This window comes from Rana temporaria, chromosome 8 (genome assembly GCF_905171775.1).
Source record: "Rana temporaria chromosome 8, aRanTem1.1, whole genome shotgun sequence".
Taxonomy (NCBI): Eukaryota; Metazoa; Chordata; class Amphibia; order Anura; family Ranidae; genus Rana; species Rana temporaria.
In genome coordinates this window covers 162967689-162985306 of record NC_053496.1, presented here as the reverse complement: position 1 = coordinate 162985306, position 17618 = coordinate 162967689, and the positions used below count along the sequence as shown (strand labels likewise).

Below are 17618 nucleotides of genomic sequence, written 5' to 3'. Positions count from 1 at the left end.
GGCAAATAGCAACACAATTGATACATAGGAGCACCACTCAGGCCTCGTACACACGACTGAGGAACTCGTCGTAAATGAAAAATTGTTTTCCTCTACGAGTTCCTTATAGGCTTGTCAAGAATCTTGACAAGCTTTCTTTGCGTACACACTGTAAAGACAAAATCTTGTCGTTCTCAAACGCGGTGACGTAAAACACGTACAACGGCACTATAAAAGGGGAAGTTTGATTCCACTGGCGCCACCCTTCTGAGCATATGCAGGTTTCTAAGCATACACACGAACGTGTTTCTCGTCGAAAACCAGCCCGATGAGGAACACAATGAGGAAATTGAGACTCCCGACGAGGAAAAAGAAAAAAACTTGTTCTCTTTTTTTTCTCATCGAGTTCCTCGACAGTTTTCTCGATGAAAAACATACACACAACCGTTTTCCTCGGCAAAAAAGCTCTGCCACCAAGTTTCTTGATGGGTTCTGTTGAGGAAAACGGTTGTGTGTAAAAGGCCTTAGTCTTCTTTAGCTAGACGTATATGTAAAAGTGTATGTGTGGGGCCCTTAGGTCACGCGCCTTAAGTGCGACAACATTGTCATTTTCACTATTTTGTCATTATGTTTTTTTTTGATGGGTTTGATAGGGTAATATTCCTCATATGTATCATATAACATTGTGTGGAATTTTAACATATCTTTTCCAATAACAATAAAGTTTACAATTTATTATGGCAGACCATGGTTGATTCTCCAAAAGGGCTTTTCAGGGGGCATTACTAGGCCCAACCCTCTCTCTTTTTTCATTCATGTTTTTCTATTGCTCTGGAAGTATCCCGTCTAATACAATGACGAAACAGTAACCATTACCTTTTCATTACAATAGCTGATGCGATTATAGCAGTATATTGGATTCATGCTTGTTTTTACTTTAACCTCTCAGGAAAACGATATGGACACATTTTGTTCAGTTTGCACAAATACTTCTGACTTTCTTGCCGCTATTGTTTTAGAAAATTGTGCAGTTGTGTTCTTATTTTGTCTTTGTTGTTTTATCACAGTACATCATTGCTGGATCTCTGACAATTGCAGCTCAGACAAAACCCAATACCTGTTTGGTAAGTTTTTATTTTTTTTTCATTTAATACATAACTGGAAGGTGACATTGCTATTATACATGACCAGTGTAGATAAGATGTCCCACCTTGTTTTGTGTCTGCCCGACCATGAGTACTCACCATCCCGCTTGCTATTAAAGGGGTTGTAAAGGAAATTTTTTTTTTCATAATAAGCATTCTTTACCTGCAGATATTCCTCTTTTCACTTCCTCATTGTTCGTTTTTGCTCAGAAGTTTCTCTATTTGTTCTCTGTTCTGTTCACTTCCTGCTTGTCTGATTTTACTGACCACCGTGAATGGAGGCTTTACTGCGGCGGTCAGTGATGTGCTCACCCCCTCCTGGGAACTACATCTATTCGGCAGGACGCTCTCCAAGTGTTAGGCCCCGTACACACGACCGGTTTTCTCGGCAGAATCCAGCAAGAAACTCGACGGGAGACGTATTCTGCTGAGAAAACCTGTTGTGTGTACACTTTTCGCTGAGAAACCCGTCGGGAAACTTGTCAAGCCAAAAAGAGAGCATGTTCTCTATTTCCTCGACGGGCAATGGGAAAATTTGGCTCGATGAGTTTTTGGACAGCCGAACAAGGAACTCGATGGGGAGTTTCTCGGTACATCACCGTGTGTACGCGGCCTTAGAGACTTCAAGGAGGTGTGAATTACTGGGCGTGCTGCAATTCGTACTGGGAAATGTAGTTCTTACATGAACGAGCGATGCAAACCAGGAAGTGAATGAGAGAAAAGAAACTAGAATGCCGGAGATGATATAGATGAAGGAATTTAATAGGTATTTACTTGTTTTTTAACAGAATCATTACACTATTCTGTCTGTCTACCTTGCAGACATTAATTTTAGGCAAAAATGTTTTTTCCTTTACAACTCCTTTAAGGAGACCTGCCTCAATAGCTATTCAGAAACCTAAAGCCCAGCAAACCAGACTGTACCACCTATGACTACTTAAGTATCCTTCAAGGTTTTTTCTGTTCTCCCAAACACATGTACCAGTTTGAACATACCTACCAGAATGAGGGGGAGAAGCTGCCCACATACATGGAGGTGCCTTGTAGGGTGACCACATGTCCCGGATTGCTCGGGTCAGTCCCGCATTTTGCAGGTCTGTCCCGGGCACATTCATTCCAAGACAATACAGTGTCCTGGAATGAAACTGACACAGCCACCCCCCCCCCCCCCCCCGGGCCAATCTAATGGCCCCAAAAAAGGCTGCCACTTCACCGCTTTACTCACTGACAGTACTTGTCCTGGCCGGGAATGCCTGTAGGAGCACAATTCCGCCCCCTGCTTGTGATTGGACAAATCATAAATCCCGCCTCTTGCGTCCAATCACTGTGCTGTGATTCGTTACAGCACAAGCTGATTTTTGGGAAGGGGGGGTATCCCTGAATGGTAGTTTGGAAATGTGGTCACCCTAGTGCCTTGCCAAGATAATGCATCAGCTGATGCTTAAGAAAGGTATAAATGCCAGCACAGTGGATGAAGTCCAGATGAGACAGGTTTTAAGGGGAGCTCAGCCCTTAGACCCTATCATGATTGAGTTGAGAACTTGAGGGGATGGTTGGCAGATTCGGTGACTTGCTACAATTGTGGAGGTGTAGATCACTACAAATGTGATTGTCCACGTCCACCAAAAAGAGGGGAGAGGGCACAGATGCACACAACCCGCTCCTCCAAAAGTCAGCTGAGTTCCGGGCTACATAACAGTTTGCAAACATTACTTGAATAAGGCTGTGTTTGGTATTGTTGTATCATTGGTATATTCTTCCTGTTTTCTCTTTACAGATCAGAGGCTCTCTGGGACTGAACATCGTTAGCTCCATTTTCAATATGATAGCTGTGATCCTAAACATTGTCGATTTTCTAATCATTCAGTGCTACTTTTCCAATTACTCATACTATAACAGTTACTATGATGGATACTATAGTTATTATGACTATGGAAATTATAATTATAATGCTTACTATCTATGCCAACAGAAACGTGTAAGTATTATTTTGGTGATTATATAAATGGAATATAAAGTGTTTAATGTATTAAATATTTAAAATATATAAATCACTAAAGATTACATCTAAATCAGTAAACATATTGGGCCAGATTCAGAGAGATCTTTAGATAGGCGTAGCGCATCTCATATGCGCTACGCCGTCGTAACATTGAGAGGCAAGTACAGTATTCACAAAGCACTTGCTCCCATATGTAGGCCGGCGTAACGTAAATGGGCCAGCGTAAGCCCGCGTAATTCAAAGTAGCAAGGCAGTGGGTGCGTTGTATTATAATGAAGCGTGACCCCATGTAAATGCATGGCCGAACGAACGGCGCATGCGCTCGCATTCTCAGAATCACGTCGCAAATACTCCCTAAGATACGTCGGCTCAATGCTTTCGACGTGAACGTAACCTACGCCCAGCCCCATTCACGTACGACTTCCGCAAACGACGTAAAATACAACGGCTGTTTCAACGTTTCCGACATCCATACCTTAACATGACTTACCCCTGGTTTATGAGGGGTAAACTTATGCCGGACGTACGCCTTACGTAAACGGCGTAGCTTACTGCGACGGGCGCAAGTACGTTTGTGAATCGGCGTATCTAGCTCATTTACATATTAGATGCGTAAATCAACGGACGCGCCCCTAGCGGCCAGCGTAAATATGCACCCAAGATACGTCGGCATAGGAGACTAACGTCGGTTGTATCTTGCCAAAATTCAGGCGTATCTGCTTTCCTGAATAAGCGAATAGATACGACGGCGCACATTTGGACTTACGACGGCGTATCTGGAGATACGTCGTCGTAAGTCCTTTCTGAATCCGGGCCATTATATATTGTTGCAAAAATGTGCCTGTTCAAGAATGGGCAGGGTTGGGTATATTAAAAATAATATAAAACCATTTTTTTGGTGTCTGTAAGTGGGGGAGTGGTGGATGGAGAGGGGGATAGTGAAAAGGTGGCTGTGAGTGGGGTGTGAAGGATGGGCAGGGAGGTGGTGGAATGGTGGCTATGAGTATGGATGTAGTGGATGGCGAAGGAGGTGGTCGCAGTGAGTGGGGGTGTGGTAGATGGAGAGGGGGTGATGGGGTGAGAATAGGCAGTGAGACTGGATCTTGCAGGAGTGTCAGGGGCATAGAAGAGACCGGCAGACCAGACTCTGGAGGAAGGGAAAAGAAGGGTGGCGAGACTAGATTTTGTTTTATATATATATATATATATATATATATATATATATATATATATATATATATATATATAAATACACATATACATACACACACACTGCTCAAAAAAAATTAAAGGAACACTTTGAAAACACATCAGATCTCAATGGGAAAAAAATATTATGCTGTATAGCTATACTGATATGGACTTGGTACTCTGCTAGGAAGGAAAGGATGCCACATTGTTTGATGACAAATTAAAACTATCAACCTACAGAGGGCTGAATTCAAAGACACCCGAAAATCAAAGTGAAAAAATTATGCAGCAGGCTTGTCCATTTTGCTAAAAAATTTCATTGCAGCAACTCAAAATAGTCCTCAGTAGATTGTATGGCCAGCAAGTGCTTGTATGCATGTCTAACAACATTGGGGCATGCTCCTAATGAGATGATGGATGATGTCCTGGGGTATTTTCTCCCAGATCTGGACCAGAGCATCATTGAGCTCCTGAACAGACTGAGGTGCAACCTGGTGGCGTGGGATGGACGGAAATATTATGTCCAAGTGTGCTCTGTTGGATTTAGGTCAGGCAAGAGTGGGGGCCATTCAATAGTATCAATACCTTTATTCTCCTAGTCCAGGAACTGGCTGTATACTCTTGCCACATGAGGTCAGGCATTGTCATGCACCAGGAAGAACCCTACTGCACCAGCGTAGGGTCTGACAATGGGTCCAAGAAATTCATCCAGATACCTAATGGCAGTCAGGGTGCCATTGTCTAGTCTGTAGAGGTCTGTGCGTCCCTTCATGCAGGGGCCCCATGCCACTAGGCATGAGACTGACAACTCATGGGGCCCCATGCCACTGTGTGTATACTGTGTATGTATACTGTATGTGTGTGTGTATACTGTGTGGCCCCATAATCTCCTATTGCCCGGGGGGCCCATAATCTCCTTTTGCCTGGGGGCCCCATGAGTTGTCAGTCCGCCCATGCCTTCATGGCTATGCCTCCCCAGACCATCACTGACCCACCAGTCATGCTGAACGATGTTCCAGGCAGCATAACGTTCTCCACGGCTTCTCCAGACCCTTTCACGTCTGGTGCCAGTGCCGGACCTGCCAATTCTGGTGTGCAATGGCAAATCCCAAAAAAGCTCCACGGTCACAGGCAGTGAGCACAGGGCCCACTAGGGGACGTCAGCCCTTAGGCCACCCTCGTGAAGTCTGTTTCTGATTGTATCCTGTTCTCTTTGTATTGCTTTCTTTATGTGAGATCCCTGGTGTTCCTGTTAGTCTCTCTGTTTTCCTATTAAAAACTGACAACACTAAGCAGAAGAACACACTGTGGTCAGTTCTCTAGCTGTGCTGGGAACTCAGCCTGCTCTCCTCCAATGATCGGACTTGTCCTGACCCACCCCTGCTGCACAGCCATTTACTAGGAAGCTCAGTGTACTGCTGTATCTCCTCCCCCAGCTCTTATGCCACTGAGAACACAGTGGATGTGATCACTTATAAAAAAGGATATAACAGTGGATACACACCCCTGTTAAAATGGCAGGTTTCTGTGATGTAAAAAAATGAGACAAAGATAAATCATTTCGGAACTTTCATCTTTAATGTGATTTTAAAATTAAAAAATAAAATAATGTGGTTGCATAAGTGCACCCTCTTATAACTGGGGATGTAGCTGTGTTCAGAATTAAGCAATCACATTCAAACTAATGTTAAACAGGAGTCAGTACACACCTGCCATCATTTAGAGTGCCTCTGATTAACCCCAAATAAAGTTCAGCTGTTCTAGTAGGTCTTTCCTGACTTTTTCTTAGTCACATCCTACAGCAAAAGCCATGGTCTGCAGAGAGCTTCCAAAGCATCAGGGGGCTCTCATAGTTAAAAGGTATCACTCATGAGAACGATTTTTTGTCACCATTTTACGAGGTGCATGCAATTTTAAGGTTTAACATGTTGGGTATCTATTTACTCTGTGCAACCTCGTCTTTAATATTTTACAAAAATGTGAGTAATTTGAGTTTGTGTGCTCTACAAATTACTTCAGTGTATTTGTATTGTAAATTTGCATATCCTAAACCGCTGCACTAATATTACCACTATTTTATTCTCTAGAGTGTCTGCTTTTAGTGCTTCAAGAATCTATACTATATATATATATATATATATTACAGTCCTGATCAAAAGTTTAAGACCACTTGAAAAATGGCAAAAAAATCATATTTTCCATTGTTGGATCTTAACAAGGTTCCAAGTAGAGCTTCAACATGCAACAAGAAGAAATGAGAGTGACACAACACATTTTTTGAGCATTCAATTTAATGAAAACAACGAATAAACTGAAACAGGCTGTTTTTCAGCTGATCAAAAGTTTAGGACCACACCTCCAAAAAAAACCCTAAACCCCCCCAAAACAGAAATCCAACTTCCAAACATGAACTCAGTAATGAGTAGCTCCGCCGTTATTGTTGATCACTTCAAAAATGTGTTTCGGCATGCTTGATGCCTCGCGTTTCCATGAGGTGAGTGGGAACAAGTGGTGAAGACAGCCGCACGAAGGCCATCTACTGTCTGGAACTGTTGTCCATTTTTGTAAACTTCCTTGCCATCCATCCCCAAAGGTTCTCAATTGGATTTAGATCAGGGGAACACGCAGGATGGGCCAAAAGAGTGATGTTATTCTCCTGGAAGAAGTCCCTTGTCCTGCGGGCATTGTGTACTGTAGCGTTGTCCTGTTGAAAAACCCAGTCGTTACCACACAGACGAGGGCCCTCAGTCATGAGGAATGCTCTCTGCAACATCCGGACATAGCCAGCGGCCGTTTGACGCCCCTGCACTTCCTGAAGCTCCATTGTAGGAAAAAGCACCCCAGACCATTATGCTCCACTGTGGCGCGTATAAAACATCTCAGGTGGGATCTGCTTGTCATGCCAGTAACGTTGGAAACCATCAGGACCATCAAGGTTACATTTTTTCTCATCAGAGAATAAAACTTTCTTCCACCTTTGAATGTCCCATGTTTGGTGCTCTCTTGCAAAGTCCAAACGAGCAGTTCTGTGGCGTTCAAGAAGACAAGGTTTTTGAATACGTTTTTTGTTTTTGAAGCCCTTCAGTCTCAGATGCCGCCTGATGGTTATGGGGCTGCAGTCAGCACCAGTAAGGGCCTTAATTTGGGTCGAGGATCGTCCAGTGTCTTGATGGACAGCCAATTGGATCCTGCGGCTCAGTGCTGGTGAAATTTTTTTGGGTCTTCCACTTGACTTTTTTGTTCCATAACCCTCAGGATCATTTAAGAAATTCCAAATCACTGTCTTACTGCGTCCCACCTCAGCAGCGATGGCGCGCTGTGAGAGACCCTGCTTATGCAGTTCAGCAACCCGACCACGTTCAAAAAGGGAGTTTTTTTGCCTTTGCCATCACAACGTGTGACTACCTGACAGAAGATGACAATGAATCCACATCTTTGCACAGATTTAGTCTTTTAAAGGCATGTGGTCCTAAACTTTTGATCAGCTGAAAAACAGCCTGTTTCAGTTTATTCGTTATTTTCAATTGATTGAATGCTCAAAAAATGTTTTGTGTCACTCTCATTTCTTCTTGTTGCATGTTGAAGCTCTACTTGGAACCTTGTTAAGATCCAACAATGTAAAATATGATTTGTTGCCATTTTTCAAGTGGTCTTAAACTTGATCAGGACTGTATATATATATATATATATATATATATATATATATATATATATATATATATATATAAATATATATATATATACACACACACACACACACACACAGTATATCTCCATAAGAAATAACTGCTGACTTACTAACATTTTTTTTCTTTACAGAATGGTAGTTATGCTGTTGTTTCTCTACTACTTGTGATACATTTGCTGCTCTTCTGCGTCACCGTTTCCACCTCTGTTTTTGGATGCCGGTCTCTCTCAAAAGTACAAAATGTCAACCAGGTAGGAGACGTATGAGATTACTATTAAAAGAATGTCAAGTCAGGGGACCAGCAAAGTCTATCATTCACCAGGTTTAGAAAACCCCTTTGCTTTGAGATCCTTGTCCCAGCTCTCCTCTGTGGCCTTAACTAGGATTGTGTATAGACGTCATCCTGCTCTAGGAACGTATGTATGGTAACACCACAATCTCCACCTCTTTAAATAGATTACTTTTTTTGTAACAAATATAGATATAGTCATATCGGAGAGGTTAGGTTGTAAATCTTCCAATGAGGATACTTAATACTAGGGTTGCACCGATACCACTTTTTTAAGACCGAGTAAAAGTACAGATACCAATTACCGATACTTTTTTTTTATGTCATGTGACAGTGGCACTAATATGCAGCACTCATGATGCGTGGACTAGAGGTGCGCATCTTCACTGGCCTCACGATTTGATTACGATTATCATGTCAACGATTCAATTCAATTCGATTCCGCGATGCATCAAGATTACTGCGCACGGTTTTCATAAAAAAAAATTCCAGCAGTCAGGAGAACGATTTTGTATTTTATTTTATCTGTTCTTAAAAAAAAAAAAAAAAACAACACTCCCTGCATGCAGCAAAGTCTAAACACAGCAGACAACAACTTAGAGGAGTTCCAGGCTCCCCCCCCCAAAAAAAATTAAATAAATAAATACTAGAGGAGATGGTGAGAGACTGCAGACATGATACAGGAGACAGTGAGAGACTGCAGACATGATACAGGAGACAGTGAGAGACTGCAGACATGATACAGGAGGCAGTGAGAGACTGCAGACATGATACAGGAGACAGTGAGAGACTGTAGACATGATAAAAGAGATGTTCAGAGACTGCAGACATGATACAAGAGATGATCAGAGACTGCAGACATGATACAAGAGATGATCAGAGACTGCGGACATGATACAAGAGATGATCAGAGACTGCGGACATGATACATGAGATGTTCAGAGACTGCAAACATGATGCAAAAAAAGAAGAAGGAGGGAAATGGGTACCTGGGAACCCTGGGACTATAAGACGGTGCTGATAAAGTGCAACAAGACACAATTTTTTGAAAAATAGAATTTTTTTTAAATTTATTTATACATACAAATGTGAATAGGATATTTAGAAAAGAACAAACTGAAGTTTCAAAGATAAACGAACTTCAACAAAGTGAAAACGACTCGTTGCAGTTATAGTTCACTCGACATGTTTCGCTCGCATTTGAGCCTCCTCGAGAGTTTGCAGTTAGTTCTAAAGTATCAAGAAAAGTCAGTGTAAAACAGATTGTCAACAGAACAATGTAATAATTACAGATATGTTGATCAGATACAGATAGATATGACACAGCATATTACCTTGCTTCAAAATGTTATCATGATTAAAAATTAATATAATAAACAACAATATAACAATTCCAAACTTAGAAGTATTATGGCAGAGGGAATAGCGCAAACAACTTACCCCAACATGTACAATTTTAAAATCGATTTTATCTCCCATGGATTAATCAAGAAATAGGAAAATCCTAATTTGAAACGAGCCTGATGGATAATTTCACAATCGATGCGACACTCTGTCCCTAAACCATAATCAATAAAAAGCCAATAATAGTATATGTTATAAAGCAGTTAAAGGTTCAGAGATTTTATTTAGTAAAACAAATCTCGAAAAACCTGGGAATTGATGGTAATGGTACCTTATGGGGTTAACCGAAATGGCCAGGTCATGTAGCAAAAGAAATGAAGTCCTGATTTGTTGCAAAAATACTTCAATGAAAAAGGCAGCCACTGGAATCCCTTTCTGAAAAGAAATATATCCCTCAAGAGAGAGAGGTCCAGGAATCCTAGCAAATTGGCAAAAATGCAATCTGATGAAAAAGAAAAACAAAGAGACAGAAAATATTATTTCCTTTTCTCTGTCTTTAAAACTGAAAATAATCCATTCAATGGGAGCGGTTAACTCCTGGGAATAGGGAAACAAAACATACCTTTAGGAATACTGCAAGGTGGATGGGTTCAACACTGGCAGCGAAATGCTGCTTGCTCCAGTTTGGACCGATAGTGCCCAACACAGCGGCTTGCACAGCCACGCTTTATATATCGCACTGGGGCGGACGTCAGCCAATACGTCCGCCGCAGCGGGGACACGTGACCTCCCACGTGATCCTCGCACTCCTCCTCCTGTCACAAATGACCGCCAATCAGGTTTAAGACCGGCGGCGCATGCGCAATGCTATTGCATCGCCAGCTGATTCCATGCTGTGCGTCAGATGGCGTGAGCCGCCATGTTGGATGTGGGAAGTAATCCCACACTTGTGGCAAGTACTTGAGGGCTGCTAAAAGAAATAGTAGCTCTACAAGGGCAGAAACAAGTAGACCCGGATTCGGCAAGGACAAACGTTATGGAGTATATGATAGGACCACTCACATGGAAAGGACCCAGCCATATCCATCCCAGGCACGCGGTCCTTTTTGTCCTTATGGTTTAATTAGGGGACAGAGCAAAACTTATCTAAACACATCTGTTTGTGAAAAAATAGGCTCTTTACCGAATCAGAAAAAAAAAATATATAAAACAATAGAATTATACTGTAAAAAACAGAAAAAGGGATTATATTGAATTAATGAACTCAATACTTCTTATGGTTGTTGTAACAAGACATGTTGAAAGTAGAAATTGCACCCCCTGCTGCCAAATAAAGGAAATTGTTAACTCCATATACTAATGATATTATTGGTTTGTAAATTGTGCATAATGTCAATATTGAAGGGGAAAATACACAATATTTAGGTAAAAATAAATAAATACACAGCAGCATTACCTTTAAATTTTGAAGTGAGAAAGAAGAGAAAAGAAAATAAAGTGAATTTTTTTTTTTAAAAAAGCAACATTAAAATAACAATAATAAGAAAATCAATCATAAAAAAGGTTTGAAGCTGAAAGCCTCATTTAAACCTGGATACTGTAAAGCAGATAATAAATGAATCCACTTTGCCTCACGCTGTATATTATTCTGTCAAAATCACCGCCTCTTTCCCCCGGAGGAATATGCTCCAAGGCAAAGAATTTCATTTTGTAACTGTCAAAGTTATGATGAATGCCCATATGAAGACTAATGGGACTTTCCATCCTTTTTTTGGCAATCAGATTTACATGGTCCCTTATTCTGTGGAAAAAGGGACGTTTGGTTTTGACTGTCACACGGTACCAACATTTGATAGCGGGTGCCTATCATGATGGCACAATCTCAAAATCCACTTGGGAATTTTTAAACACCGTGTGCCCACGCACACCAACTTTATATGCCTTACCTAAGGTACACAAGAATGCCTTTAACCCTCCGGGTAGGCCAATTGTGTCAGGCAATGGCTCGCTAACGGAACGTGCCAGCCAATTAGTGGACGACTACTTTAGGCCGCACGTACAAAACCTGGTGTCATACCTTCAGGACACCAGTGATCTTTTGAAAACTCTTGATGGCCTAAATGTCCCCGAAGGGTCATGGTTGGTCTCTTTGGACGTAGAGGCTCTCTACAATTCTATCCCCCATTCCCTAGGGGTGAAAGTTGTGGAGAGCTTCATCTCTGAAGGCACGGATGTTCCTTCTGCGTACAATCACTTCATTTTGAGTTTATTGGATTTTGTTCTTGAGGGCTGCTAAAGGAAATAGTAGCTCTACAAGGGTGGAAACAAGTAGACCCGGATTCGGCAAGGACATGATACAAGAGATGATCAGAGACTGCAGACATGATGCGTCAAGTAGCCAGCACTGGGCTCTAATGCGCTGCTGCTGCCATGGAGACAGAGACCAGCGCTGTCAAGAGCGGTGCAAGGACAGCAACCCTGGTTGTTCACCCACTGGTCCACTGTTGGAGGATTCCCCCATCCACCTGGAATGTGTAGATGGGGGAATTGGATCTTCTTTTTTTTCCAGTGTAACGACCAAACGAAAAAAAAAAAAAAAGCGATCAATATGTGGGCTGCATAAGTGGCTTGGTGCTAACTTGATCTTGGAAGAACAGAGTGGGGGAGGGAGACAGATAGGGGAGAGAAAGGGACAGTTCAGTGATGAATGTGTAATGAAAAATGCAGTGCTCACTCATTCAGGGACGAGGCTGGAAGTTCACACAGCTTGGAATCTGTAGCTGCTGGCTGTTCTTCATATCTCCCGGGCACATTCCCCCCCTCTCCCCTCTCTCATCTCTCCTCTCTCTACTCTCTCCAGTGTTGCCAACCTATTAGATTGAAATTTACTGGCACGACACCCGAAATTTACTGGCGCGTTTTTATTGGCATTTCACAAAAGTTACTAAATTACATTTTTAGGTGCAAATTTCAGTATTTAGGCTACAAACAAGTACGCTAGGCAAATAGCAATGTGATTTAAGGTAAAAAAACATATTTTTGTTATTTTCGATATAATAAAAAGGGCAAATTATTTAGCCACAATCTCCCTCTGCCTCCAATCTCCCCCAGGCCCCCTGCCTTTAATCACCCCCTGCCTCCATCGTCCCCTGCTTCCATCCCCCTCTGCGGTGCCACCACAGCCATCATCACCCCCTGCCTCCAATTGCCCCCTGCCTCTAATCTCCATGCGCAGTTCCAAGCGGAACCGATCTCGTCTATTTTTATTGGCACATTCCAGCAACCACGGACATTTACGAACGGGGGGAAAAAGTGCACGTTTTTACGAACTGTCCGTAAAAATATGGACGGTCGGCAACACTGCCTCTCTCCTCTCTCTCCTTTACAGCTGGATGTCGGGATAGGAGTGGGCAGGCCAGGCAGACACAGTGGGAGAGAGGAGGAGGAGGGGCAGGTGTATGCAATGCATCGTTCCGTCCATTTAGGAGGGGGAGTGAACTTTGCCGGGCTGTGTGTGAAATTAGTGTCAGAGACACTCAACTCAGCTGCTGCCTCCGGCCTCTGAATGTACAGACTGATTCTCCTGTCCTACGGACGGGAGAAATCAGTCTGTTTTCTCAAATTGTCACAGCGATAATGAGAGGCTGGAAACACTACATTACCCCCCACAGTGCAGGATATCCAGAGACTTCGGCAATACTGATTGTTCAGTCACTCCCAAGGATGTGATGACAGCAGGGGATCTGTCTCGCAGTTCCGTGCGGCTCTGCGCCCATCAATCGGGGAGATGAGAGGGGTCACTGTCCTTGGGTACATGTCCTAAAGAGGGGGTGAGACTGGGTGGGGGCAGCATGCTGAGGCTACATCATTGACGGGGAAATGGCACCGGGCTCAGCCAGCCGATCGGTCAAAGACACAGCTGTGTGGGGGAGGGGGGAGGAGCCGGGATGACGTCATGCATAATCGATTAACACTGGCTACCGCATCGATGCCGAATCGGAAAGGGCATAATCGTGATACATCGATGCGGCGATCATTTTCAACACCCCTAGCGTGGACTGTGTTTTTTATTTTTATAAAAAAAATATTATTGTTTACATTTTCTTTCATGTTTTCTAATATTTTTACAATTTAACCTTTTAAATATTTATTAATTTTTTTTTTTTTTTACAGCCCTGTTGGGGGCTTTGGTGCGATAACAGACCCTTGACATCTACCTTTTGAGACAGGGAAAGGAACCCATATTTTCTGAAAGCATAGGATCAGTAGAATAAAAAGAAGATGCTACTGATTTTAGTCCCGAAGATATTTGCGCAAAGGTTTACCAAACCAATATGTTTTCATATACATCTAAAATTATTATTAGCAGATACAGACACATCAAATTTTACAAAATCCCTGCTAAATTACTTCTAAATATAAAAGCTAAACCTGTATTGAGTTAATAAATATTATTTGTAAATTTTAAATTACGCATTTTTGCAGAATGGTGAAAATCAGACCTACGCAAAAATGTATCTAAAAATCTCTAGGTTTTAACTTTCACTTACAGCTTTAGAGTCTGTAAAAGACCCCCTCCCCCCAAACCATATATTTTTTTAAAAGCACATGGCGGGTAGAATAAAAAAAAGAAGGTGCTACTGATCTGCAAGGTCCCCCTCCATATTTGCGCAAATGTTTATCAAAACAATATTGACGCAAAAAATATGCTAAAATCATTATTAGTGGATTCATACATGGCAGAATTGACAAAACTCCTGCTAAATATAAATTTTTAAACTGTATTGAGTTAATCAATAACAAATATTTGTACATTTTCAATTGCACACTTTTGTGAAATGGTGAAAACTGAAGGTGCGCAAAACAGTAAATAAAAACTATGGGGCAGATCCACAGAGAGAGTACGCCGGCGTATCTACTGATACGCCGGCGTACTTTCAAATTTCCTGCGTCGTATCTTTGGTTTGAATCCTCAAAACAAGATACGACGGCATCTGGGTTAGATCCGACAGGCGTACGTCTTCGTACGCTTTCGGATCTAAGATGCAATTCTTCGGCGTCCGCTGGGTGGCGTTCCCTTCGTTTTCCGCGTCTAGTATGCAAATTAGCTATTTCCGACGATCCATGAACGTACGAGCAGCAGGCGCATTCCTTTACGTCGTCTCTAGTCGGCTTTTTTCGGCGTATAGTTAAAGCTGCTGTTTGGCGGCGTACTCAATGTTAAGTATGGCCGTCGTTCCCACGTATAATTTCGTTTTTTTTTTTTTTTTTGTGTACTGTAAGTCGTTCGTGAATCGGGATGGACGTAATTTACGTCCAGGTCAAAACCAATGACGTCCTTGCGACGTTATTTAGCGCAATGCACAGCGGGAAATTAAGGGACGGCGCATGCGCCCCCTAAATGAAACACGCACCCTACCCGCCCAATTGGAATTCCGCGCCGTTACGCCGCTTGAGATACACTACGCCGCCGTAACTTGTGGCGCGAAATCTTTATGGATTCGAACCAAAGCCAGGTAAGGTACGGCGGCGTAGCGTATCTCAGATACGATGCGCCGGGGGGGAGTTCTTTGTGGATCTGCCCCTTTTTACTTTAAAAAACTGGAGGTTACCATTTTTCCCTTACGGCTTTCAGAATTTGTAAAATACCCTTCAAACCATCGATTTTCTGAAAGCACATGACCTATAGAATAAAAAAAAATGCTGATTTTTTAGGCCCTGCAATAATTGCGCAAATGTTTATCAAATCACTATTATCACAAAATATACACTAAAATCATTATTAGTGCACACAAATACAACATAACTTACAAAATCCCTGCTAAATTGCTACTAAATCATCGTTCGCATGTAGCATACTGTAGCGTATGCCCTTGGAGGGCCATATTTACCTGCACAGGTGTTCCATGCATCCCCACACAGGCAGTCCCATTTATGTCTATTGGGATGCAACAACTGTACAGGAATAGCCGCTGTTCCCAATCTGATAATAGGAAGGAATAGGGCCAGATAAAGTCTAGCAAAGGACCCTTGGCCCTCGGGCTGCAGTTTGGAGACCCCTGCCTTAGAGGATTGTTCTAAAAACCTAGTAATAAAACAAACAGAAGCTTCATCTTGTTTGTTATTCTGTATTGTAGGTTATGTTCATGTTTAAGAGCTTTCCTTATATAATTTGTATTTCTCAGAAATCTGTCCTCAGGCCATCAGGAATTATGAGGCCCCTTACACAGCTTCAGGCCTTAAGGGGGGCCTTTACAAAAAAAAAAGAAGAAATAAAGAAAAATATATATAAAAAAAGGGGGGTAGCCATCCGGGGCCCTGGTGGGGACCTCTGGGCCCTTTATTATTAATAATAATAATAATATAATATAATATATATATATATATATATATATATATATATATATATATATATATATATATATATATATATATATATATATATATATATATATATATATATATATATATATATATATATATATATAAAAGAAAATAAAGAAATAAAAAAATATAAAAAAAAGATTAAAAAAAAGAGGGGTTGCCATCTGGGCCCCTGGTGACCTCCGGGCCCCTTACAGGTCTACTGCCTGTACCCCCCTGATGGCGGCCCTGTCTGTCCTTATACCCTCTAGCATTAAACCTTGGTCAGAACATTTTCACTTCTTCCTCAAAAATAATATCCTTTATTTTATTATAATTTTCTCTTCTGCAGGTGTTCGTGATGCAGAATGATGTCGTCCTTGCTATGAATCCTGGTGTTCCCATTCCTCAAACTACCAATTATGCTCAACAACCACCAATACCGGCATATTCAGTTAATGTAGTTAAACCTTGACCAATCCAATAATAAAGAGAACCAGTCACCTACATATTTTATGGATGGATCAGCTTTCTATTGGATTGCTTCCTAATTATTATGAATCAGTAACTTAGCAATATTAGAAAATTCTTAGATTGTGTTTCTGAAAGTGATTTCTATTGGAAAAGAAGGTTTCTTAATGTGTTGGACTGACCGGGAGGTAGCACTTGACTTGAGAAAGGGGATTATCTTTTTCACCTCTGTCAGTACCATTTATCAGCTCTCTATGGTTAGTCCTTCACAGGACTTTTTTTCTCAGAGAATAAGTGCAGGAGCTCCCTCCTTTTGAGTCACTTCGCCCCCTACCAACCTCTGAGCAACATCCCTTAATTCCACCCTTACACCCTTACCCCCCTCCCAGTACTGCCCCTTTTAGAGAATACAGAACCAAGTGCAGGGGCGGACTGACAACTCATGGGGCCCCCGGGCAATAGAAGATTATGGGCCCCCGGGCAATAGAAGATTATGGGGCCCCCGGGCTTACAGATGGCCACCACGCCAGGAAGCAGTGCAGAGGCGGGGCAGCTAAAATCTCTGGATTTTCACATCAAAAGCATGTCAGTTTCGGACATATCAGGGACAGATGTAAAAAAAAAACACAGATTTATACATACTGTCCCTAGTTTTACTGAGCCTGGCAACCCTGATGGGGCCCCCAATGGTCAGTCCGCCCCTGACCAAGTGTCATTTGCGGTGATGAGTAATTTGTATGGAATTTGTTAATAATAAGAAAAGAAGTCAAGTAGATCCCCTGTAGCCAGCAACAATAGACCCTTCCCAACATCAATTGATTCCCCCAGCAGCGATAGACCCCCCCAGCAACAACAATAGACCCCAGCAGCAACAACAGATTTCCCAACATCGGCCCATCATTAATAGACTCTTCAGCAGCCAGCAACAATAGACCACTCCCTCAATAGTATATCCTTTCCAGCAGAAATTGACGCCACCAGCAACATAAGCCCAACCAACAACAATAGACCTCCCCATCAACAATAGACTGCCATGTTAAAATAGACACCCTCTGGCAACAATAGATTCCCCAACAGCCAGCAACAATAGACCCCTTCCTCAAATGTAGATCCCCACCAGCAACATAAGGCCCCCCCAGAATTAAA

General features: G+C 42.1%; 1 protein-coding gene across 1 annotated transcript in view; it reads left to right on the top strand.

The window, feature by feature from the left end:
* Positions 1–16760, top strand: part of LOC120909306 (membrane-spanning 4-domains subfamily A member 8-like) — a 42731-nt gene extending 25971 nt beyond the window's left edge. Inside the window, exons 4-7 of the mRNA XM_040321054.1 lie at positions 1047–1103; positions 2902–3102; positions 8137–8256; positions 16354–16760. Coding sequence (XP_040176988.1) covers positions 1047–1103; positions 2902–3102; positions 8137–8256; positions 16354–16476 — 501 coding nt within the window. The 3' untranslated portion in view covers positions 16477–16760. The remainder of the gene's footprint in view (positions 1–1046; positions 1104–2901; positions 3103–8136; positions 8257–16353) is intronic.
* The last annotated feature ends 858 nt before the right edge of the window (positions 16761–17618 follow it).